The sequence below is a fragment of the Notechis scutatus genome, chromosome 11 (assembly GCF_049901735.1).
Source record: "Notechis scutatus isolate UNSWTSFEM ecotype Mainland chromosome 11, rNotScu1.2, whole genome shotgun sequence".
Taxonomy (NCBI): Eukaryota; Metazoa; Chordata; class Lepidosauria; order Squamata; family Elapidae; genus Notechis; species Notechis scutatus.
Genome location: NC_142019.1, coordinates 19,135,535 through 19,159,520, shown reverse-complemented (window position 1 = coordinate 19,159,520; position 23,986 = coordinate 19,135,535). Strand labels below are relative to the sequence as shown.

The following is a 23,986-nucleotide window of genomic DNA, read 5'->3' as shown; positions in this document are numbered from 1 at the left end:
GGCCTGCCGGGCTTTGTAGTCCTCCGTTGGAGTCCCCAACGCGCAGCCGCCGCCCCGCCCACCCCGCCGGAAGCTTCCGCCCGCCGCGAATGGAGGCCCTTCTGCCGCCGGCGGCTGTCTTGCCGAGGAAGCCCGGCGGCGGCGATGCTGGCGCTGGGGCTGCTGTGGCGGGCGCTCGGTAGCGCGGGCTATGCGGACGCGGCGCGCGGGGGCGGGGGCGAGAGCGGGCGGGCCGCCGCCATGGCGCAGGAGCAGGAGCGGGCGCTGGAGGTCTACGGTGGGTGCGGGGGGAGGCGGGTCGGGGGGCGGGGGCGCAGGAGACCCTCCCCGCTCAGCCCGCGCGCCTCCCTTTGCCCCCCGCGCAGATCTCATCCGCACCATCCGCGACCCCGAGAAGCCGAACACGCTGGAGGAGCTGGAGGTGGTGAGCGAGAGCGGCGTGGAGGTGGCCGAGATCGGGCCGGGCGAGAGCCTGATCACCATCCGGTTCACGCCCACCGTGCCCCACTGCTCGCTGGCCACGCTCATCGGTAGGACTCCCTCGGGCGCTTGGGGGCCTCCGGCGAGCCGGCTGGGGGATCCAGAGCAGCCCAGACCCCACGGGGGAGCCTCGCCTTTCTGTCCCTGCCTTAAATCCTGGCTTCTCATCCACGTGGGGCTTTTGGGGGGGTGCATCTTTGGGGGACAAGCAAATTGTATTTTGGCTTTCCAAACCAATCATCTTCTTCTTCTTCTGCTTCTGCTTCTCCTCCTCCTTCTCCCCCTCCATTAATAATAATAATAATAATAATCATCATCATCATCGTCATCATCTATGGCAGGGGTCTTCCAACTTGGCAGCTTTAAGACTTGTGGACTTCAACTCCCAGAGTTCCTCCTCCAGTCATGCTACCTCAGGGATTCTGGGAGTTGAAGTCCACAAGTCTTAAAGCTGCCAAGTTGGTGTATGGGAAGATTTCTTGCTTCAAGAGATCCTAGTTTGAAGCAACAAGTCAGCTTGCAAGCATTGTAGGTCAGGGCTCTTGTGTTTGCAGCACCTCCTTGTGCCCTCGGCTGAAGGGATTTCTAGGAAAACGTTTGCTTCCCCTGTTTATACCAAAGCAGGTGCAAGCCCTTTGCTGAATGTAGCCTAGGTCACAGGTCTCCAACCTTGGCCACTTTACGACTTGTGGACTTCAACTCCCAGAATTCCTCAGCCAGCAAAGCTGGGAGTTGAAGTCCACAAGTCTTAAAGTGGCCAAGGTTGGAGACCCCTGGCGTAGATGACCTCTAGAGGGGCTCCTACCTAAGTGAAAAACATTCCAGTGGGTTGCAAAACAGCTGCTGTTCCATGTTATTTGCTGCCCGAGGAAAAAAATGGACTTTGCACAGTTTTTTATCTTTTTTAAATGAAGGAAACCAGGTCCTCCCAAAATGTTTTTTTTTTTTTAACCAAAAGTTAAACCAGCCTTTTCCCCTGCATGGTCAGTTGCTGTTCCGATAAAAAAGATAACTGAGAGACAGAGGAAGAGTCTTATGTTTGAAAAGCTAACTGAAGTATTTTTTCATGAAAATTTAGGGCTGTGTTTGAGGATCAAACTTCAGCGATGTTTACCTTTCAAGCACAAGGTATGTCGTTTGTGTTTTTCTCTTCATTGAAGTGTGAGGTAGGTTCTCCCGGAAGACCCCTGTTGATGGCACTGCTTGGGCTATATAAGAATAGCAGGGTGGCAGGTGACAGCTTGCATGTCCTCATCCTGCAGGAAAGAGGTTGTCTGAAAGAAGGGAGAAATGGTGTTCTGACCCAAACCCTTGTCCAATAAAACAAACATGAACCAAAAGGAACAGAAACCTTTTAATGAGACTTACGAATCCCCGGTTAAAAGGCTGCTGCAAACTAATTAACTCTGATAAGCACAAGCCTCGCCAAAACCGTGCAAGACTGCCGAGAATCACAGATAAGAAATATTTCACAACACAAGAGTCTTCAAATACCAACTTAAGATACTGCAATGTCCACGAGGCTGAGTTTCAAAACGTCTTTGCTTCCTGCAAAGAACATCCAATTCACAGCTGGCTTTTATCTGCTTGAAGGAGGGGCCATTGCCTTGCAGCCTTACTCCCGAGTCGCCCATGCTGCTGCAGCTGCTCTTTCCTGCGAGCAGCCCTGCGCGCGCACACAACTTGGCACAGGCTCCTCAGGAACCTCCTCATCGCTGCTGCCAGCCCCCACAATCTCTGAAGGCAGCAGTCCCTAATGGTCCTGGCCCCTCATCTGAGTCCTCGCTCTCCTCAGCCATCTGTACCTGCTGCCGGCTAACCACAACAAATGGAGAGGCCTAAGGTGATTCTAGTCAGCCATCACTGATATGCACACTAGCGAGAAGTGATTCCCAGAGGGTGGCTGGGATGGCCATGTAATTATACCCTATCTACCTACCTACCATCTATCGTATCATCTGTCTCATTTATTATGTATTCAATATTTATTAGATTTATTGCCTGCCCATCTTACCATAAGGTAACTCTAGGCAGCCGCCAGTCAAAAGATAGACATACATTAAAACATAAAAGCAAGAATCAAGGTCCCCTGGGGAGGGCAGGGGCGGAGTGGGGGAAGGGGATCTGTTGTCACTTGATCGATCGCTTCCGTTGTCCTCTTCCCCCATTGGGGCCCCAGCCAACTGGCAGATCCAGGTTTTAAGACAAAAGGATAGGAGGATTGGGGGCCAACCTCACATCAGGGTGCAAAATGTTCCAGAGGAACATCACCGTGGGGGTACTGTAGGCGCCATATAACAATAAAACAGAAATGAAAACTCCCAGAAATGAAAAGTTACAGTAGAATAAGCAATGCAAAAAAAAACCAATGGGAATATAGAGATGTGAGAATGGGCAAGTGGGGAAGCAGGGAGCGGAGGGGGAGGTCTTGCACTCCCCTGTTGGGTCCCCAATAGTTGATCCTCCCCAGGCCGGCCTGCTTGCCTAGAAGAGTCAGCCCCCTGCAAGAGCTTGCTGGCTGCTTTTAGCCCCACCTTTCCCTGACACCACAGCCAGGGACCAGTAGCTTCCGACAGGTTTGTGGCAGTGCGCAAGGGGCAATGCGCCCATCCTCATGAGTGAGTGATAGAAAGGAGAGCTCGCAAACAGGCATTAGCTTTCACTTGGCTTGTGCTGTGTTGTGCTAAGCTGAACTGTGAATTCACACAAACAACTCGAAAGGGTTTAAACTGGAAATGACAATCAAACAATAGAATTTCACTGCATTAGAAACCCCCAAGCCTCTCGGGATTCAAATTCTTGACCAGCACATTGTCCTGTGAGAAGAGTAGTTATGGCAATACATAAAACAATTCAAGGGGTATTTGAAAGTTTGTATTAATTAGTTTTGAGTTCAAATTTGGTTTAAAGGGGCCTTTAAAAAGGGGAGGAAGTACTTGCACAATTACCATACTCATTCAGATATGTAACCATTATAGTATACATGAAAAAGAAATCCCTTCCTTTTAAAGCAGACATGCTGAGGGTAGGTTGTTTATTCAGCATAGTTGAATGGGGAGAGAGAGTTCAATGTACAGATTCTTCATGAAGCACTAGGTGTTTCTAAGCTGACATTTTTCTGTCTCATCTAGCTGGAAATCTACATATCGGAGGGGGCACATTCTATTGAGGAAGACAGTAAGTATACCTTCAGGTTGTGCTTAAGAGTGAACTATTTTCAATGGAAAAAAGCACCTTAAAATTGACCACCTCCACTTCTCCCACAGCGAAGACCCAGGGAGGGTTTACACTCGAGAGTATTCCATGCTTGGGGGGTGGTTAAGGGTGGGAGGGTAGGCCCCGGATCTCCCTGGTCTGCTGCACCAAATATTGCTTACAGATCCGTATTAGAAGAGGAATCGCATTGCTGGAGGTTAGACCTGCATTACAGGGAACTTCCTAAAATCATGCCCTACAAGTTGTCCCTTAGAAGAAAGCTTCCTGGGGGAGCAGGGCAGGTAGGATTTCCACCAGGTAGGAGCTGATGCACTTAAGTGAACCCCACTGTAAGGCATTGGCTTCAACTTTTATACTGTTGCAAAACATACATTAAAAAGTTGCATGTTTTTGACCTTACTGTTGCGTTACGCCACTGCATGTAGTAATTACGATGCTCGCTACGCAGTGGCTAAGATGCTGAACTTGTCAATCCGAAAGGTTAGGGTTTGGCGGTTTGAATCCCTAGCGCTGCCGTAACGGGGTGAGCTCCCATTCCTTGTCCCAGCTTCTGCCAACCTAGCAGTTTGAAAGCGTGTAAAAATGCAAGTAGACCCCTTTGGTGGCAAGGTGGTAGCGTTCCACACGCCTTCGTCATGCCAGCCACATGACCACGGAGACGTCTTCGGACCATGCTGGCTATTCGCCTTAGAAATGGAGATGAGCCCTGCAGAGCCAGGAACAACTAGACTAGCACCTCTGTGCGAGGGGAACCTTTGCCATATTTTTTTCATTTAGAGGAAAGTTGATGGATGATACTTCCTGAGAAAAATAAAAAGAACCGTTCTAGACCCATTAAGAAAGGGACGAGGAGAACTTCGTGGAGAAAAATCTGTGTACTGTATGTGGGTGCTAATAGTCAATACCAGCTTGATGGCACATGATCAGTGAAAAAAACCAGCCTGTCCCTCTTAGTCCCAAAGGTGCTTTTTCAAAAGGTAACTGGACTTTGGTTTTGCTTAAAGAAGTTTTGCTTCTCATTCAAGAAGCTTCTTCAGTTCTTATCTAAGAAGCTTCTTCAGAAACTGAAGAAGTTTCTTGGACGAGAAGCGAAATGTCTTTAAGCGCGCGCACACACACACACAGTTGCCTCTTGAAAACGCACCTTTGGGACAACCATGCGTGAGAATCTCCATAAACATTTTATCTTAGTATGAGGCAGGTTGCAGTTGATGATAAATTTGCTCAGTCAAAAGCTTCTTGAGAATTTTTCCATTGTGTTGCAGTCAACAAACAAATCAATGATAAAGAGAGAGTCGCAGCAGCCATGGAGAATCCCAGTTTGCGGGAGATTGTGGAGCAGTGTGTGCAGGACCCCGACTGACTTGGAATGTCTGCCTTCTTTGTATCAACTTCTTTCTATATAACATTATCTTGAATTTAATACTAAAAATTATCTTGAAGGCATCATTTTGAAAGCATCCAATTATTTGCAAACAAGAGCGAGCAGGCCTGATCAACCTCAGATGAACTCTATAGAATGAAAAATTAATATTCTCTTAAAGTTGATATTTCTAAATATGAATAATTTTTACTGCCAACTTATGAAAAAGAGATTGGACAACCAGTCTGGAATGATATTAAGGTCTCCTGCTCAAGCAGGGAGTTAAGATTAGAAGACCTCCAAGGTCCAACCCTTCTACGTTCGCTTAATGTGTGTTGTAATTTTTAAAATGTGATTTTAGTTGATTTTTCCACTTCCTTAATGAAGTATATATAAATAGCTACTCTGTTAAGGGTGAATCAAATACAGAATTGTTGAGAAAATGTTTATTTTTTTAATATATCATTGCATTTTCCCCAGAAAGGGGAAAGGGTGTGTCCAAACAGATGAGAAATATGCCAGAATCCACAAGGGCAAAGTTCATACAACCACATGGTGGCAGTGCTGTTGGCACTGGGCAATGAAATAGCCGGACAGCCATAGAGGCGAAAGGCTCGCTCTGGGTCACGGAGAGCTTGGTGCCATCTCCCACCAAGGCCCCGGCCTCACCTCTGGAGCCACTGCAGCCCCTCACAAAGGCTGCCTCGAGGGTGCCATTCCCCCCAGCCTGGGGCCTGAGGCTGGCAGCATCGCCCTACGGCGGCTGCACTCTCCAGCATAGCTGGCTGGGGAATTCTGGGAGTTGAAGTCCGCCAGGCTTAAAGTGGCCAAGTTTGGAGACCTCTGCTTCAGGTCGTTCTGGCAAGCCAAATAATCGGGGCCCTCAGACTGTTCCATGCAGAGGGCATCTCTCTCAGATCGGGCGCTTCCTGGCCCAGGGCCATGGCGTCCCTCTGGGACTGCTGCTTGCTCTCCCTGGCCGCCTGGCATCCAGGCCCTGCGCCAAGCCTTCAGCCACACTCACGGGCCGCGTGGCCCCAAGCCCAGGCGCAAAGCTGGTGGCCGCCTGACTGCTCAAACGCCGTCTCCGCAGGAAACAGGGGAAAGGATACTGAAGGAGAGCAATGGGTTGTTGTTGTTTTTTCCAAGCAAGGGATGTAAACGGAGCCCCGCACCCCATCCAGAAAAGCAACCCCTACCAAAGGCACTGCTGGAAACGTCATTGGAATCAAATAAGTAACAAACCAGTGTTTTTAAAAGTTAACTCAGGAGCGTGGGGAGACTGAAATATTTCCCTTTCCTCAGCTGAGAGAGGATTATGGTGGTGGTCTTCTGTTTTTCTGAGTTTTAAAGCCCAGCTGTTAAAAAAGTGTTACCTGGCCCTCGAAGCACATCGGTCAGGTGAGGTGAAAGGAGGGGGATTCCCCGAACTGTCCCAACAGTTTCTGTCTGTATTTCTCATCATTTTTTCCTCCCTCCAAAATCATCACACAGTTTTCCAGATGGAAAGTTCAGTCGTTGGACAGTGTGAGTCTCCACTGTACCTACCAGAGACAAGACTGTTTTGAAGGGGTCTTTGTGACCCCTGGCTATGGGACAGCCGTGGGCTCCGCCTGAGCTCCTCCCATTAGCAACACAAACGAAGCTTTCCTAAAACTATCATTGGATTTAACTTGTCATGGAAGGAACGTTCTCCAAGGGCTTCAGTCTCCACAGTGCAGCATACTCTGGTTTCTGATACTGCTGAAGACATTTGTGGACTCCGTTGTTTAGACGAGTTGAACTGAGGTGATTCTGAACACAACCCTTAAATCAAAGGGGCACAATGTTTTCTAGGCTGTCTTCTTTGGGGGGAAGCGCTACAATAAATTCAGATAATATGATCGCCATTCCACTTAAGTATCAAATAATGTTCTAATTGTATGACATTAAGTAGCATTTAGTGACCATTTTTGTAGTTTGGTTACTCATTTTTGCTTTAAAGCAAAATGTTTTGGTCAAAACTTTTAATCCCTCAGCTGAAATTCAGACCACTGAGTCAGCCCCTGCTCAGGGCAGAAACCCCAGTTAAAGACACCCCACCCCCACACACACACAGATGGAGAAGGTAACACAAAAGTGGGATGAGCAGAGGGAGATATCGGGGTATGGTCTCCACTCAGGGAAGGTGTGATGACCCAGGGTGTGGCACAAAGGCAACACAGTCACATAGGTAAGAAAACACCTCCAACTTTGCCCCCAATGTCCAGTCACCTTCGGCTGGAGGAAAAACTCTTCTAAAAAGTCCTTAAGTGGAGGAAATTTAGTCTGAAAACAAAGTACAACTGTAAATAAAAATCCACACAAACCACGCTGCAGCAATTAACTGAACGGGGCAGGATAAGGAATTGCAGACTTCAAAGGCCAACAAAACACACAGTTGGGAAGAGGCCAGGAACCCAGATAAGCCTCAACAATAAAAGATAACTCACAATTCGCTTCCAACAACTTGCTGTGCGCAATCTCCCTTTTTAAACACTGTCCCTAGCTGCAGCTAATGAAGGGAATCAGGGCCCTTTCCTCCCCTGTAAGCCACGCAACTCATGTTGCTCCCTTTTCCGTTCCTCCCTGCGTGCCCTAGGATGAAGAGGGGGTGGGCCTGGGCCTTCCTCTGAATTCCCTTTGCCTTGCTCTACCTCTCCCCTGCTTTGCCCAGCCGGACTTTGCCCTTCCCCGGTTTCTTCCACAGCCACTGGAGCCACACTCCCCCTCGCTGTCAGCTGCTCAGCCTTCCCCTCCGAATCAGATTGCGACGGGCATGACAGAGGGTGTATTCGAAGCCATTCCTATCCCACCTGCCTCTTGGCTCCAGAAGCAGCAGGGCTTGGCGGCCACAGTCCCTGGCTGGTGCCCTCCGGTGGCTGGCCACTTGCAAGGAGGCAGGCGTCTGTTAGAAAGATTGGCCAGGCTGTGGGGTGGGATCTTCCAGGAAAATGAAGCATCTGCACCGTTAAAATCCCATTCACCAAGATGTGGAGTGGGAGCTTTGGGGAACCACAAAAGTGGCCCAAATTTTAAGCAGCTCCTGACTGACTTCCACTGCCTTCCAAAGGCACCTGGGAGGAGCTGGATCTCACGGAGCGAACACAGGCACCATACGCTCTGATATTCTGAGTGGGTTGTAGCCACGCTAAGCAAGCACACACAGACTAAGAAGACAAGATGGGTACAATTTAAAAAAAATTTAACAGAAAAAAAATACAACAGAATTAGATGTAACTTTACTATTGCAGTTTAACACACTTGAGAGCTATAGCCATTACAATTTTAGAAAGGTATTACAATACTTTTCTCCCAAACAATGTTCAGTTTTTCCGATAGGTTGATTGGGAAACTTCATCTTGGAATGAGGATGACATTTGGTATTCTGAAGTGGACAAAGCGGTCTTAAACCTTGGCTAAGTCCACAGAACGGCTGAGCTCCCGTTTGGTCTCATGGTGAAGGCCTGGAGGCCATGGGTTCTAGCCCTGTCTGGGGCCCCAAAGGCAGCAGGGTGATTACAGGCCAGTCCCTCTCTCTTAGCCTAGATAGGGGGTCAAAACACACCTCAGAAGAAACAAGGGCAAGTTGCTTCCACAGCCTGCTACCAACACTGCACGGCCCTGTCCACGGAGCCACCGGGAGTCAAGATGGACCCAAAGGAAGCACAACCCTCTCACCAGGCAGACAAATAAGCCAAGCCATGCCATCCTTCCGTTAAAACAGGGTGATCTTTTATGTTGTCTGAAGATTACACAAAGTTTAGATGGGTAGACCTTTCAGGGGACTTCTGCACCATTTCTCCAATTTCAAGGGGCAAGTAAGAAAGCCAACACACAATCTTGAGTCAGACGTATTTTTGCCAGTGTGACTAACAACGTAAGTTAGAAATGGAGAAAATGTAGATCCGATATCAAGCGTTCTTCGTTCACAAAGAAAGGGAATGAAGCTTCTGGAAGACCTGGTTGGGCAGTGAAAGGAGGCAGAACAGTTGTATAGTCAGACATGTTTCCATTGAGTCCCTTACCTGGGCAATCTTAGGCAGGTTGGCCTCTGTCCTGCACCAGCTACAGGCATCCTTTTGGCTTGCAAGTCTCAGGTGGCACCAGATGGCAGAACAGGTTGGCACAGGACTGCCAGCCCTGCTGGAGGAGCTATTAACCCACCCAAAGCTGGGCGGAGTAGAAGCACCTGACCGTCTCAAGAGCAGTAGCACCACGTGTGTGTGTGTGTGTGTGCAAGCGTGCACAGTCAGCACCAGGACATTTAACTTCACTGTCTGAAGCTCCTCACACCTATAGCAAGAAAAATCTTTGTAGTTATAACACAACCAACTGATCAAATTACACTCTGTGGAATGCCACAGGCCCATTTCCATAAAATATAAAAATAGTTGGCTTTATTATTTATTTTAAATCACTCCTCAGGAGTTTTGTGCTGGCCTGCCAACACTGAGTGACTATGACCAACTGTAGACCAGAGAGATTTCTGAGGTGGCTTCCGGAAGCCGCTTTCCTGAGGCCAGGTTGCATTGGCCCCCGCCGGCTCCTTCCTGGGCTGAGGCCGCAAGGCTTCTCTTCGGCTGCCTGGAGCACAGCTCAGCCACAGGACGGAGCGCCATGCCAGGCAGAAAACATGGGTTGGTTTCCGGGAGGGCGGAAGAGCTGGCCGGCTGAAGTGGGTGCAGCTCTCGCCCGCCAGGTTCCTGGGCACACAGAGGCGTTCACTTCCGGGAGGAGCGCTCGTCACCCCGGTCCCGATGGAGCAGGCTGTGTGGATGGCAGGTCTGGCAGCACTGGACACGGACTGCGGGGAGGTGGCATCTTCCCAGCCACAGCAGGGTCTGGCAGAAGCCAAAGGAGAGGCGGTCACGCTCACAGATGAAGCCTGGGAGAGAAGAGAAGGCAGGAGCCTTTGTCATGGAGGGCCGGTGTCAGATCCGTTTATCTGCCACTCTTCAATGGAAGAAGAAGGGGGGGGGAGTTGGTACAAGTAATCCTTTTTGATGTAACCTGAATATATTAAATCCTATATTGATTCTGTATCACTTGCACATGATATACAACTGGAGGACTGGAGCCAGATGTCCAGAAACTTGTCACCTCTGGAAGAGAAACAGGATGAGAAGGGACCATAAAAATTCCAGCCCTGGAAGAAACTCCTGGGAACTCTGCAAGATAAGTTCCCAGAGAAGGAGAGGGGAGAATTAACTTGTTGGTTCTTTGTTTGACTAACTCCACATCTGAATGAGGGGAGGGCTTTTAACTTCCTTTATCTATGACTGTCTGCCTGGGGGTATCTTAGATTCTGCTTTGCCTGGTGTTGAGATAAAACCCCTTTCAATAAAGGATCCCTTTTCAAACACCTGGTTTTCAGAAGTTCATTCTTTTCGGTTGAAGGGGAAAAGTCCAATGCTCACAGCTGACCGGTCAGCCTCTCCACATGTCCTGTTCTCCCCTCCTCAGAAGGCGGGCTGGGAGGGGCACGGGCGCTGTCTCACGACAGACTGATAGAGAGGGGGGTGGGATGGAGTCTACCCAATCTCACTGAGTGGCAAACATTGGTTTGGTTTACACCTACTTTTCTCGCCTAACTGGGTCAAGAGGTTCACCCAACCTACAGCCCCATCATTAACCCCACTAAGCATGTTGTGTGACCCTGATCAACCTCTGCATCTTTCTTCACAATGGCAATAGCACCCAGGATGAGTGTGATGAGCCGGGGCGTGGCACAAAAGCAAAAGTCACAAAAAATAGGTATAGTCCCTTTCATGCCTCCAACTTGGCCCCCAATGTCCAGTTATCCTTGGCTGGAGATGAAACTCTTCCAAAAACAGTCTACGAAGGGCAGAAATGCAGTCCGAACCCAAAGTAAAGATAATTAGAAATAAAAAAACCAACACAAACCACACTGAAGTAATTAACACAGCAGGCCAGGATGATAAATTGCAGGCTTTCAAAGGATAACTCAGCACCCACAGTTGGGAAGACGCCAAAACCCAGATGAGGCTTGACCAAGATAATGCACGCTTTGCTTCCAGCAAGGAACCGTGTGCAAATGTCCCACTTATATCCTGTTTTCCCAGCTGCAACAAATGAAAGGGATCAGGGCCTTCTTCTCTCTCATAAGCCATGTTGCTCCCTTCTCCGTTCCTCCCTGCATGCCCTAGGATGAAGAGGGGGTGGGCCTGGGTCTTCCTCTGAAGGCCCAGCCAGACTGTGCCCTTCCCCCGTTTCCTCCACAACCACCGGAGCCACACTCCCACTCCCTGTCAGCTGCTCAATCTCCCCCTCAGAATCAGACTCCAACAAGGGCAGGACAATGAGGGTCTTGGTCCATACCGCTAAGGACAGTTTGCCACTTAGTATAAACTCCCTTTGGGCACAGAGGATTTCCATCGCCACTGTTGATATCTACCGCTGTGTTCTGTTTCCACCAACAGTTTTAAACCATCAATTGTCCCAGGTGACTAAAGCAGTTCCTAAGCCACTTGAACCAGGTAGCAAGAGAAAGTTGTGGCAATGCCAAATAGCAGTGATCTACTCTGCAAACGCAGTAGGACTGGGTTGGAGTCGGGGGGAATCCAAACCGAGTCGAATCATATGGGGAATACTTGGACCGGCTTCTCAAAACTAGAGTGAACAGGAAGCATGTTGTCAGAAGGTTTGCGCAGCTTAAACAAATTTGTTCTTTACTGCTCCAAAAGGCAAGACAAGAACCAGAGGTTAAGAAATTAAAAGGGAGCCATTTTTGCTCCAAGACCGGATGACACATCAGGATGGAACCTTCTGTCAAATTGCAGGGGCCTCCCAGATGATATCCAAACCTGCGGTAACCATCTCATCGCACAATGCTCCCCTCGAAAGCCCTTTGTCGGACTCCTTTCCACCCGTCAGACGTCTTGCCTGTCCTCATCCTGGGCTCTCTGGGATGTGTGTGGATTGTCTTCCTCTTCCTCAAGAATGAAAACAAACGCAGTGGCAGAAGTAGGGAGGGGGGGGCTTGCAAAGTCTGTGCAAGGAATCGTCCTTTCATCACTCCACACCTCTTTAGAGCGGCAGAAACCAAGCAGGAGGTGAATCTTCCCCTCTGAGGAGGCCCACAATCCTCCTCACCCCCCCACCCACTCCACACCCACACACACACACACACACCCCCGGCCACAAAAATAATCTTTGCTGCAGGAAATGAGACACCCAATGGCGCTTTGAGCATTAGCCAGGGGCTGAAAGTTTTTGTCTCTCATTGAAAAGTGGCATCTAAAATGTCTCTCGTTTTCTAGTCCATGGAGATTAGAAATCCCACCCCACCCCAGAAAGCAAAGGTTAGGTAGGCCCTTAACCTCTGGTGGGCCAGCTCTGTCAAAGGCTGAACGCTGCCTTGTGTTTCGTAAAACCCCCATCAGGATGTTGTCTTTTTCTATACTTTTTCTGTGCTGTTCAAGTAATTTGTTTGGGGAAGCGCTAGTTACCAGCATCAAACCAAAACACAAAAGGGGCCTCTCTTGTCAACTTAAAACAGGGAAGCGGTTGTGTCCTCTCGGTGTTTTTTTTTTTTTTAAGAAGCCTGAATTCAGTAGAAACACACGAACTGTGGTCAGGCTAGATCAAGACCCCACACGTTGGGATCTTGATCCAGCCAATCTTTTCCGCCAAGGACAAAAGCAACCAGGTCCACAGCTGAATGCTCAGCCTCTTCTCTTCCCCTCCATCTCCAGAAAGTCTCACGCTCCCCGCCGGTCTGCCTGCCAAACACTCTGATGGCCCCGCTGTTTACAGCATTCCTGGTGGAGATAAAACCTTGGAATGCAGCCGGAGGAAGAGGCCTGTCTTGGGTTTCTCTTCTGAAGCAGAGCAGGACCCTCCGAGGCCCAGGAAGAGAAGAGGCTGGGTTACCAGAATCCTTCCCTGTGAGGCAGGAAAAGCCTGATGGTCGGCAGAAATGGGAATCAGGGTCAACCTGGGACGTTTGTCTCAGATCCAGGGGCTCGCAGAGATCAGAGGTCCTAGAGCAGGGGTGCCTGGGGCCAGATCCGGCCCACGTGGCCATCCTGGAAAGAGCGAAGGATCGGCCTGTGGTGCCTCTGCCAGCAGAAATGGGCTCCCAATCTCCGTTTTCCGCTGGGACGGCCTCCTGCAACCCTCCGCCAGCACTGGCAGAAGGTTGCAGGAGGCCGTCCCAGCCAAAAACTGGGAGATTGGGCGCCTGTTTTCACTGGCAGAGCACTCGGTGCCCCTGACACGAATGAGGTCAAGCTGGCCATGCCTACCCTGGCAACGCCCACACTATCCCCCCCCCCCGTGCCCGAGGTCAAACACAACCCTGATGCGACCCTCAATGAAATCGAGTTGGACACCCGTCATCAAGAGAGTCCAGCTGTGGGTGAATGAACCCACCTGTGTTCTGCCGACAAACCAGGTAACCAGCCCAGAGGCCAGAGATGTAGTACCCAACTCTCCAGTCATTTGCCAGGTGGCTCAAAGAGGTCTTCTCTCAAAGTCTGCCCAAGTGGGCAGCCACGCCAAACCTTTGCCAGCGAGTTTCACTGATGCCAATCCAGAAGTGGCCCAGATGCCATAAAAAGACACCTACATTTGGAACAACTGCACACACACAGCCAACACTGGCACCCTCCTTATTCGAAGGCACCCCACAGGCACAGCCAATTATCCCAGCTGGATAATTGTCCAAAACAGCCGAACACCCAGCAATGCCCCAAGAAGGGGCTCCCGGTCATTCGGCCATGAGATGGATAAGTGCCCAGCCACCCTAGACGCCCACTTACTTGCTTCGCTGGCAGAACAGTCCTGGGCATTGCACCTCTGGGTCTTCTCCGGCCAGGGTTCGTGCTCACACAAGCTACTGTCTTCTTCTGCCTGTCCGGTGTTGGTGTTCAGGCACTTCACCTGCCTCCTCTGGATGCCCTCGCCACACGTGGCCGTGCACTGCAGGGAACACAGCTCTCTGAGCCCCGGCTTGTCCTGCTCTGGGGGCACAGGCAGGCCGGGGCCCGTGTCACCGAAGGGGCTTACCTGCCCCCAAGATCCCACTCTCCACTTGGTGCAGGGCTGGGTGTTGCAGGGTCTTGTGCTGTTTGGCCGGAGGGCTGGGTCACACCTCCCCGTTCCGGGACACGTCACCAGGCGCTCTTGCTCGCCTCCTCCACACAGCTCAGAGCACTGGGAGGGTGGAAAGAGGCGTTTGACTCCGAAGCCGCTAGGACGGCCTGGCCCCTTGGCGCCCCCTTCCTGCTAAGCCATCACAGGAGCACCAGGCCATCTTCAGCGGTGGAGCCAACGCGGCCAGGACCCCCAACCCCCAGGAGTCAGCAAGTCACGCATTGCTGGCTTCAACTTCAACTGGAGATATTCTGGCACTGCAGGAGCCGCTTCTTCTACAGCCCCCGAGTCTCCTCCTTGGACGTGCTGGGCTCCAGGGTTTGCAGGGGGAACCAAGCGGGAGAACGCCGTGGACTTTCCTTCAGAGGGAATGGTCACCCAGCAGGACAGCAGCCCCTCTCCCCACCCCGCAAAGAGCTTCCCAGCCTGCCCAAGGCGGCCAGCTTCCACCGGCCATGTGTGTTGGGGGAAGAGGACTAGGGAATGAGGGTTCGGGTTGCAGTCAGGGTCTTCCTCCACCTCCAGTGACATTCGGCTCACCTCTCTCCAGGTGGAGGTGTACCAGCTCAGACAAGGCTTGGTGTGGCACGGCAACTGTGTGGGAGGCTTGTTGGAAGCAGCCTGGCAATGAAAGGGTCGCAGAGGCCGCTGGCCCCGCGTGTCAATGCAGTGGATGCCCCGAACTTTCACACCTCCTCCGCAGGTCCTGGAGCACTGGTGGCAAACCAGAAAGAGCAGAAAATGAGCCACAGGGGCACCAAGCAGAAACCTGGCCACCAAGAACAAGGGGCCATTTTTGGTCTGCCTTAATGCCAGAAACCCACTGATCCTCAGGGATACGGATAAAGGCCAGTCCAAATTCTGCTCAGTGCTGGATTTACCATACAGGGTGGAAGGAGAGCAGCCCTGCAGGTGGCTACTCAAAAGAATCCCCTTCCTCTGGAGGCCACTGGCTCCCCCACAAACCAACTTTATGGAAGTTTCCCGACAAGGCTGGCTGGAAGTTGCTGGTTTGCCACGTCTACTTCCTGTTGTTAGGCCTGCCTTTGGAAGTAACCGAAGACCATCTATAGTGCTTCCTGCTTGAGAGCTCTCCCAATCGTTTAGGCCAGGGGTGTCCAACCTTGGCAACTTTAAGACTTGTGGACTTCAACTCCCAGAATTCCTCAGCCAGCAAAGCTGGCTGAGGAATTCTGGGAGTTGAAGTCCACAAGTCTTAAAGTTGCCAAGGTTGGACACCCCTGGTTTAAGCTGATTCTCACCAAATAATCAAGTATCTGGTTGTCAGCTCCTGTCAAAATTGCTCAGACGTTAGCTAGTTGGCTAGTTAGATCCTCATTCTGGATACAAACAAGGTTTACCATTTCCCTTCAGAACTGGAGCTAATGTGTTTCTCTCTTGGGAAACGGTTTTATCGCCTTTGCCTACGTCCATTGAAACCAAAGAAAACACCTGTGAAAACACCTCCTCCGCTCCTGGTTTGCATAATTCGCTGGCAATGCTCCCTCAAAGGAGCCTGTGTGCTGGGAGGGCGCAGGAGCAGGAAGGGGCGTCAAAGAGGCAGGAGGCCTCCTGGTTTTGAGTGGCTTCCCTTCGTGAAATCTACCCCTGGTGTTTAAGAAACGAAGGGAGGGAGAGCTAAACTAAAACCCGCGTCCACTTATAGGTCGCCTTGGCAGAGTCTAGACTCTAGGGCAAAAGGAAAAATCCACGGGAAAAAGGAGACACCCTCGCATGCACAATTCATCAAAGGTCTGTCCCCGCATCCGTCCCTGTCATTGGGATGAGGTCTGTCTACCTTACTCCATTTTCCCACGTGCCACTTGGAACAGGGCCTCAGGTAACAGCGCCGGGCAGGAGCTGGCTTTCTAGTCAAGTCACAGTCGTTCTCACTTCCGGTGCTGCAGTGCACAACCCTCCAAACTGCGCCAAGGCCACAGGTTGTAGAGCACTAGAAACGACGGAAATCCTGTCAGCCTCTTCCAAGAGGAAGTCATGCCGCCTCTCCTTCTGGCCTCTCTGGAAAGCTGCGCCCCGCATGGTATCCCACCTCCTTTCCCCCCGGCCTTCCACGATTCACAGCTGGCCAGGAGACAGGACACTGTTTGCACAGGCTTCAAAGCCAAGCCCCGCAGTCAAGGGAGGACACTCTATTTCTGCAGCCCAACCCTTTTTATCTTTTGGGGTCCACAAAATGACCCATATTCGTAAAAAGAACCCTGGCTGAGGCCAGAAGGGAGAAGAGGGGAGAAGCAAAATGACTGGCCAGAGATCTGCCCAGTGATAACAACCTTGGCTTTACTGAGAACTTACCTCACTCCAGTTTCCAGCTTCCCAGCTAGCATTGAGAGCAGCTATTACAGCAGCAGGAGGAGCTACAGAAGGCGCCGCCATCTTCTCTTCCGGTTCCTGGAATTGGACCTCAGGCCCAGCACCTCCTTTACTCCTGGCAGTTGGCACGCGGGGAGGTGGACTTTCGCTTCTGTCCCTGGAGAATTCCCGATCCTCAGGGGAAGGTAGAGGCTCAGTCTCCAGGTCTGCCTCAATCGTATTAGATTGCTCCTGGTGTGAAGGAAGCAATGCGGAGGGAGAAGAGGTGGGGATCCTCCGATCCAAAGAGTTTGATTCAGTTGGTATCTGTGGTGTCAGAGTGACCGGATGGTGGAGCCTTTGGGTCTTTCTGCTGGATCCGGGCAACTGGTATGCAGAAGTGGAGGGAGACGCCCCCGATGAAAGCTCCACGGTGAGCCAGGGGGCCTCCTTGAGACGGCCCCGTCCTGAGATGCTGCTCGTGTCTGCATCTGGAACAGAAGCAGCCCAGGAGGCTTCAGCCGAAGCGGAGAGATGGTGGGCGAGGCGGTAGGGTGTCCCGGTTGTTCTTGCAGTCGTTCTGGCAAATGTATTTACCAGATTTTCCTTCGCTGTATAAGCAGCATCCATGTTACCTTCGCCCTTGACCGTGGCTCTGTCTCCGTTGCTCTGCTTTCTGCTGGTTTCTTCCACCATTTCCCACAAATCATGATCGCCGCTATCACTGAGTTCAGGAATCTTGGGGTCCTGCATCCTCCCACCAGGAGTTTCTGTGTTGCTTGGAGTCCCAAATTCATTTCTGCGATCGCCGTCCTCGGCAGAAGACATTGTTGGAGCAAGTACATCCAAGTAAGGAGAGCTGATGGAGGAATCAGGTCTTGAGGTGCTGGCTTCCAAAGAAGTATTTGTAGAAGGAGGTTCTTGAGTAGCACCACCGAATACATGGTGGTTGCTCCCCGAAGGAGGAGGCTTCACCGTTGAAGTGGAAGTATGATCTTCTGAAAGTGACGGCTGAACGGAAGCAGAAGAGCTGGTGACAACTCTGGTAACGAAGGAATCCTGCAAGGTGCCAGTTGTGCTACTGTCCTGAACATTATCATGCTCCTTCTCATATTCCTGCCCAACAGTAGGAGACGTGGAGCCTTGATCAGCCAATTTGACTTTCAGGTCTGTGGTGGGAGGAAGACCAGGAAGGGTTTCTTGGGGATCCGCCTCCATCTTGTGAGAAATCTTGACCCCAAAATTGGGCTCCAAGTCTTCCCTTTTACTGTCCTTTTCCTCCACCAGTTCATAAGCCAAATCCTCATGAAAATTGATAAAATTATAGTCATAATAAAAGTCATCCACAAACACATTTCCCTTCTTATGGTTGTTGGGGGGGAGAACTTCCTCTGTAATAACGTTTTCAGATTTGGGAGCTGAAGGACCAAATTTGGGGACATGATAATTGGGGATGAAATCAATTTCGTTGAAATGGATGGAGGAGCCACTCCCAGACCAATCGGGAACGCTGTTCTCCATCCTATTCCAGCAGGGCGAGGCCCAGCAGTCGACCTCGGAGGCTGGTCTTTCGGCTGGATCACACTTGGCTCTGGGGTCAGTGGGGCAGAAAATGGGGCGCCTTTGAGTTCCTTTCCCACAGGTCACCGAGCACTAGGAAGGCAAAGCAGAGGAATTCCAAAAGTGAGACGCTACGAGACGAAGGCCCCTGTCATAAGCAGAAAAGACCGGGGGATAAAAAAAACCAAGCTAGCCTCCAACTTCAACACTCAACTCTCTGGGTTTCAGAATTAACGTTGGTCTACAGAAAATCAAATTGGATTATGGGTCGAGGAACACCTTAAAAGAAATGTCTAGCTAAGGTTAGAGGATTAAGAGTAGATTTGCTATCTAGAAGGAAGGAAGCTGCTTTGCTGAGGGAAAACAGGGAGATCTGAGAACTTTGGCTGATCCTACAGTTCGAGATGATCAACATTTTGCCCGAGCAGAGATCACATCCCGTCTTGGAAGGGGGAGGCTCAAGGACAGGAAAAAAAACACAGAAAAGAGTGACGGATTCTGTAAACTGGTCCCAAAGAGCTATGAGAAAACCCACAAAGTCCCGCCAGGCCTCTGTCCTCCTTCCTGACATCTCAAGGGTCCAATAGCCCTTAGACCAGAGGCCCCCAAACTTGACCACTTTAAGACTTGTGGACTTCAACTCCCAGAATTCTCCAGCCAGGGAGTTGAAGTCCACAAGTCTTAAAGTTGCCATACTGCTTTACAGTACTTTACAGCCAAGCAGTTTTCAGAGTCAGCCTATTGCACCCAACCATTGGGCTCCTCCTTTTACTGACCTCGGAAGGATGGACGGCTTAGTCCACCTTGAGCCTGGTGAGATTTGAACTGCCAAATTGCAGGCAGCCGGCAGTCGGCAGCAGGAGCTTGCAGTACTGCCCTCTTAACCACACCACCACTATGACTTTTGCAATGTGACTCTCCCACACCTTTGACCAGTTGCCTGTGGCCCACGGTGCCAAGCAGAGGACTTCGCGGTTGCAAGCAGCTGTGGCCTCTGGCTTGGTGAGAAGTTGGCACTTGTCAGGTGGAAGAGCCTGCTGTTCATCCAAGGCCACACTCTGAATACAGAGGACAGTCCTTTTCGTCAGTCCAGAGTCACCACAGGTGGCCGAACATGCCTGCCACTCACCAGCCCACCACCTGTGGAAACACACAGAATGAAAGGTTAGGTCACCACGAGATCCACCCTGGACCCATACCGGACCTCTTGCCACATCCTGGGCTGTTCCACTTTAGACCGAGTGCCTGAACGTGTCCCCAAGAGGCCAGGTGGCGGCGTGGCCTTTTGCTGTGTGAGACCGCTGCTTCTACGGCTGGCTTCTTCACGGAGGTGACCTCTGGAGCCATAGAGGCCCAGCCTCGTGTTACGGCTGAGCCCCAGGTTCTGCAGCATTGGCCAAGCAGCATTCTTCTCCCAGACATTGATTTTCCGGCAGAAGTTTTCTTTTCAGCTGTGGAGCATCCTACATTTTGAATAGCTTTGGGTTGGCCCAAGAGCTGACCTGGCTGGACAGGGGTCCTTGTTGCAATTCCTTCGCTTGTCATCAGGCCGGCTGAGAGCATCGCAGTGCTGCTCCTCCACAAAGCCAGCGGCTTTCTCAAGGCAACGCACCATCTGTCTCTGGACCCCTGAGGGCAGGAGGAGAAAGTGCTTAGATCAGAGGTCTCCAAACTTGGCAACTTTTAAGACTTGTGGACTTCAACTCCAAGAATTCTGGGAGCTGAAGTCCACAAGTCTTAAAAGTTGCCAAGTTTGGGGGAAACCCCTCCCCCCCGGCTTAGGTAGAGGGAGGGACTGGATCCTTTTGTCCAGCTTGTAAACAGATTTACTGCAAAATAAACCCATTACATTCAAGTTGGACTTAAGTCTTCCACAAAGCACACAAGGAACAATCTGTGAATAAATGCCTGTTCAGGGCCCAAAGCCAGCGTGAACCTGTCAGGGGATATTCATGAACTGGAATAGAGCCTGGTAACAAGGTCACCCAATGAATAGGCATAGCAATTAAGTCAGCCAAGGAGGACTGTTTGGAAACTGAAACTAGAAGTAGCCTAGGCGTGGCTCTATATTAAGCTCTGCAGCTATGTTGAGCTTTGAAGATGGAACGGCTTCTCTCTTCTGCTTGCCTGCTGAACTAAAGTGAAACTGGAGCTCTGCTCTGACCTTGCAATATGTTTCTGTCTCAGTTGGTGCTCCATGTTGGAGAAATCTACAGCTGGTTTGTAAAATCTACTTATTATGTTTATAAAGAGGTTAAATGAAGCATCAGCCATCTGTGTTTATTTTTCTGGCGCTGAATTAACGCTGCAAAAACTCTGAATAGAACCTTAGATTTCTGAAGTGTACTTAGGATCTCGCCAAAGGAATCAGCTGCCACCGTGTCTTTGCTGGCCACCAACAAGCCCACTTCCCAACCCAGACCCTTGGCCAAGCCCTGCCCTGCTTGCTGCCACTGAGCACAGCTGCTTCACTGACTGGGAAAAGTGACCACGGGGCGCCAGCTCTGCTGCCCGCTGCCACCTAATCCTGGATAAATGCCTCTCCTTCCACCAAGGCTTTGCAAGGGCAGCCAAAACACACACACACTTCCCTAGGGATGGAGAGCGCACGTTGGCCCAACTAACAGGAAATGTTCCTGGGGGGTCATGATGCCGGAGAATCCCCAGTAGGGAGGCAACTAGCCAAATTCTGATGTATTTTTGGCAGCTCTTACTGCTGGCAGGAAATGTAAAAAAAAACCCTGCTTGGCTGGCAAACATCCCCTCTCAGCTCCGTTCAGCTAGTGAAGAAGCAGTTAGGTCAGTGTTCATTAGCCCCCATTGGCCTGTCTTTGTCCTGGGTCAAAAATGTGCGTCCATTTCCTTTCTAGAAGGTGCAAACGGCTACTCCTAGTCCTGAGAAGCTACAAACACTTTCGAGTCGTTTCTCTCGGCCTTCGTAGCACCACTGCTGGCTTCGAGGACCAAGTCTCCAGCTGAACCGCTGCAGCCTCTGCCAGCTCTTCCTCGGGGCCCAAACGCTGTGGCTCTCAAGGGGGTGGGGGGAGCCACAGGGTCTTGGCCAGACCGTGTCCACCCCCCACCAAAGGCTTTGCATCTCTAAGGACACTCGGCTTGCGCTCTGCACGTGGGCCCAGATCTCAGCTTCATGGGACACGGCAGAGAGCCCAGGCCCTCCCCGCCTTCTCCGACCCCAGAGGACGTCCACGAGGGACTGCGTGGAGGCGAGGAACAAGGTGGCACCCCGGGAGTGAATCCCTTGTTCAGCTTCCCTCCAGCCGTCCACACCATCCCCAGGAGGAGCGCAGGACAGCTGGCCCCTTGCCAGAGTGCCTGCCTGGGGGGTGGATCCAGGTGAGCCCCATGCTTCAAGGAAGAGGCCTCCAGGAGAACTCCGGTAGGGCCACGGGTCAATCCCAGGTCCATGCTGCTGAGAGCAGCCTTATCAAACCGCCCGAAGTCGGTGGCCCTACAAGCCATTTCAAATGTCAGTGGGGATTCTCGGTCCTCCTGGTCTTGGCTGTCCCAAAGCTCCTTTTTCGAAAGGCAGCTGGATTTCCTTGGTTTTTCCTTGAGGCTGTTTGGCTGCTTCAAGTGAAGCATCTTCAAGGGAAAACCAAGAAAACCCAGCTGCCTTCTGAAAAACACATCCCAGAAGACAGCAAGGGCACCTTTCCTGCACCACCGAGAAACAACGAAGGGTGATCCCTGTAAGCAACAGGGGTCTTTGGATAAAAAGCCCCCCCCCCACCAAAAAAAAACAAACGAAAGAGGGAAACCCACAACTGACAAGCACAACTAGCTGCCAAGTCCCAGAAAGCACCGGGGTTCAGGTCTTTCCCCCACAAACCTCTGTTGGTTGTAGCTTTGCCTTATGGAACTCGGGATGAAGCCTTCCAACAGACGCGTCTCAGCGTTCTGCTCAGCTGCAGGTAGAGGAACTTTCGGCGCCATTTGGTCCCCCCGTCTGGTCTCCTGGGGTCAGCCAATTGCCCAGAAAGCCACCATCCACCACCACCACATAACGGTCAGAGGCAGCCCCTCCCCTCAAGGCTGAAAGCGCTGACCACCCCATCCCACCCCCAGGACTTGCAGGAATCGGATCCAACCCTTTTGTAAACCAGGTGGCGGCAACACAAGTAGTGAATTCCAATGCTGAATTTAAAAGTTGTGTAAAATATATATATATACATCCCTTTCTCCTGATTCTTTCAGGATTCAATTTGATTGGTTGCAGAATTTTGGGAAGGGGAAAACAGCTTCTCCTTGCCTACTCTATCCACATCGTGCATAATTATATATATATACTTGAATCATTTCCCCTTTCAGCTGCCTTGTTTCTAGATTAAACAGCTTTTCTTAAACCTTTCCAACCCCTGGGTCACCTTAGCTGAGCTCCTCAGAACCTTCCTTAGTTCCACTCTGTCCTTTTTGAGTTGTGTGACCAAAACGGCACACAGTGTTCCAGGTGGAGTCGCACCATCAGTTTGTATCACGGCATTGTGACACGCGTCTTCTTGTTGCCCTTTTTCACACACCCTGTCAACCCCTCAGTTGAATTCTACCACCGAGATCCAAGATCTCTTTCTCTATCAGTCCCTGGTCAGACTCCACTTGTGAGTGTGCGGCTTTTTCCCAAGGATGCATCTGCGCATGAAAATCAGTAAAGCCTCCTGACCTGCCGTTTGAGGTCAGCTAACTCCCCTCCACGGCTTGCTTCTCCCACCCACCTTCTGGCCCTCCGAAGGCCACAGCAGCCTGTCCGATGACCCTGCAGATGGGAGTCTCTGAAGCAAAAACACAGAGCTGTTTGCCAACCTCTTGCTGTCAGAGCCTCCTACGCAAACAGTTGAAACAGGACGATGTATTGGCAGGCTCCAAGGAACGGAGAAGCCATGTGTTCTCTACACCAAGCCCCCACTTCTGGACCCAAACCAACTGAACTAACTCTTCAATTACCAGGAGGCTGGAGTTTCCTACGAGTACAGAAAAGTCCAGAGGAAACAGCCAGGGGGTGCCGAGGACGGAGCATCTCTCCCCGGGCATCTGACTGTCTTTCTCGGTTTGCCTCATGATCTCCCTTGGCAGACAATGACGAGGCTAGAAAACCCCGAGGAATGGCTGGTCCCAATCATGAACTGAGGGTTGCCAAATACTTCCTCTTCCATCCTCGTCATCGCAGCTACCTTCATCGTTAGCCTTCCTCCCCAGCAGAAGAAATGAGAAGAAGAACCGCACATCAGACACGGGGCTGCACCCCATCAGGCAGCAGCCGAAGCCATCTGGGCAGGACCTCGGAGCCCGGCCTCGGCCTCACCCTTCCTGCCCTGCAGTGTTTCTGGAGGCAACCCTGTTGGTCTTAAAGGCTTCCTGCACCGTCTCATGAGGTTTGACTAGTCTGGTGCCTCAAAAGCAGACCCTGTAATGTCAGAAGCTCCTGATCCCGAGGGTTCTTTTAAGAAAAGCATTTGCAGTGCAGGATGCTGGCTCCCCTGGGCCCCTTCAACACACACACACACACACACACACACACACACACACACGAGTTTTCTGGACTGCCCCAATGCAAGAGCCAGTCCACTTGGATTTGCAGCTAGACAGTTGCTGCTACTGCTCAGGCCACCGAGAAAGCAAGCTTGCTGCCCAGCAGGCAAGTCCTCACCTGTCCCACAGGTAGCTGTGCATTTTGTCCAGGGTCCATAGTGCCAGAAGAACTCAGGGGGAGCAACCAAACTCTGATTCTTGGTCTCCTGCTGGATGGTGTACTGATAGCGGACACCCGGGTTCTTCTCTTGAAACAGGAGCTGAGGCCAAGCAGAAACACACGTTGAGCCAAGACAGGGGTCCCCAAACTTGGCAACTTAAAGACTGGTGGACTTCAACTCCCAGAATTCTCCAGCCAGCATGGGAGTCTTCCAG

General features: G+C 51.2%; 2 protein-coding genes across 2 annotated transcripts in view; one reads left to right on the top strand and one right to left on the bottom strand.

The window, feature by feature from the left end:
* Positions 1-82: 82 nt before the first annotated feature.
* Positions 83-5,502, top strand: LOC113423341 (cytosolic iron-sulfur assembly component 2A). Its single transcript, XM_087972989.1, has 5 exons — positions 83-277; positions 366-530; positions 1,559-1,608; positions 3,612-3,657; positions 4,962-5,502. The coding sequence occupies exons 1-5, from the start codon at positions 145-147 to the stop codon at positions 5,057-5,059; spliced, it is 492 nt and encodes a 163-aa protein (XP_087829115.1). The 5' UTR covers positions 83-144; the 3' UTR covers positions 5,060-5,502.
* Positions 5,503-8,265: 2,763 nt separating this feature from the next.
* The window catches only part of ADAMTS7 (ADAM metallopeptidase with thrombospondin type 1 motif 7), a 37,691-nt gene continuing 21,970 nt past the window's right edge, over positions 8,266-23,986 (bottom strand). Inside the window, exons 16-24 of the mRNA XM_087972866.1 lie at positions 23,730-23,871; positions 19,570-19,696; positions 18,994-19,207; positions 16,511-18,160; positions 15,996-16,148; positions 14,738-14,911; positions 14,111-14,257; positions 13,864-14,023; positions 8,266-9,965 (exon numbers count right to left, since the gene is read on the bottom strand). Coding sequence (XP_087828992.1) covers positions 9,802-9,965; positions 13,864-14,023; positions 14,111-14,257; positions 14,738-14,911; positions 15,996-16,148; positions 16,511-18,160; positions 18,994-19,207; positions 19,570-19,696; positions 23,730-23,871 — 2,931 coding nt within the window. The 3' untranslated portion in view covers positions 8,266-9,801. The remainder of the gene's footprint in view (positions 9,966-13,863; positions 14,024-14,110; positions 14,258-14,737; positions 14,912-15,995; positions 16,149-16,510; positions 18,161-18,993; positions 19,208-19,569; positions 19,697-23,729; positions 23,872-23,986) is intronic.

What these genes read in the sequence shown, in the direction of transcription:
- LOC113423341 (XM_087972989.1), top strand. Translation starts at nt 145, where the DNA reads ATGCTGGCGCTGGGGCTGCTGTGGCGGGCGCTCGGTAGCGCGGGCTAT. An exon ending in GCGGGCGCTGGAGGTCTACG is followed by an intron (nt 278 to 365) that starts GTGGGTGCGGGG and finishes CCCCCCGCGCAG; the next exon opens with ATCTCATCCGCACCATCCGC. An exon ending in GTTTACCTTTCAAGCACAAG is followed by an intron (nt 1,609 to 3,611) that starts GTATGTCGTTTG and finishes TGTCTCATCTAG; the next exon opens with CTGGAAATCTACATATCGGA.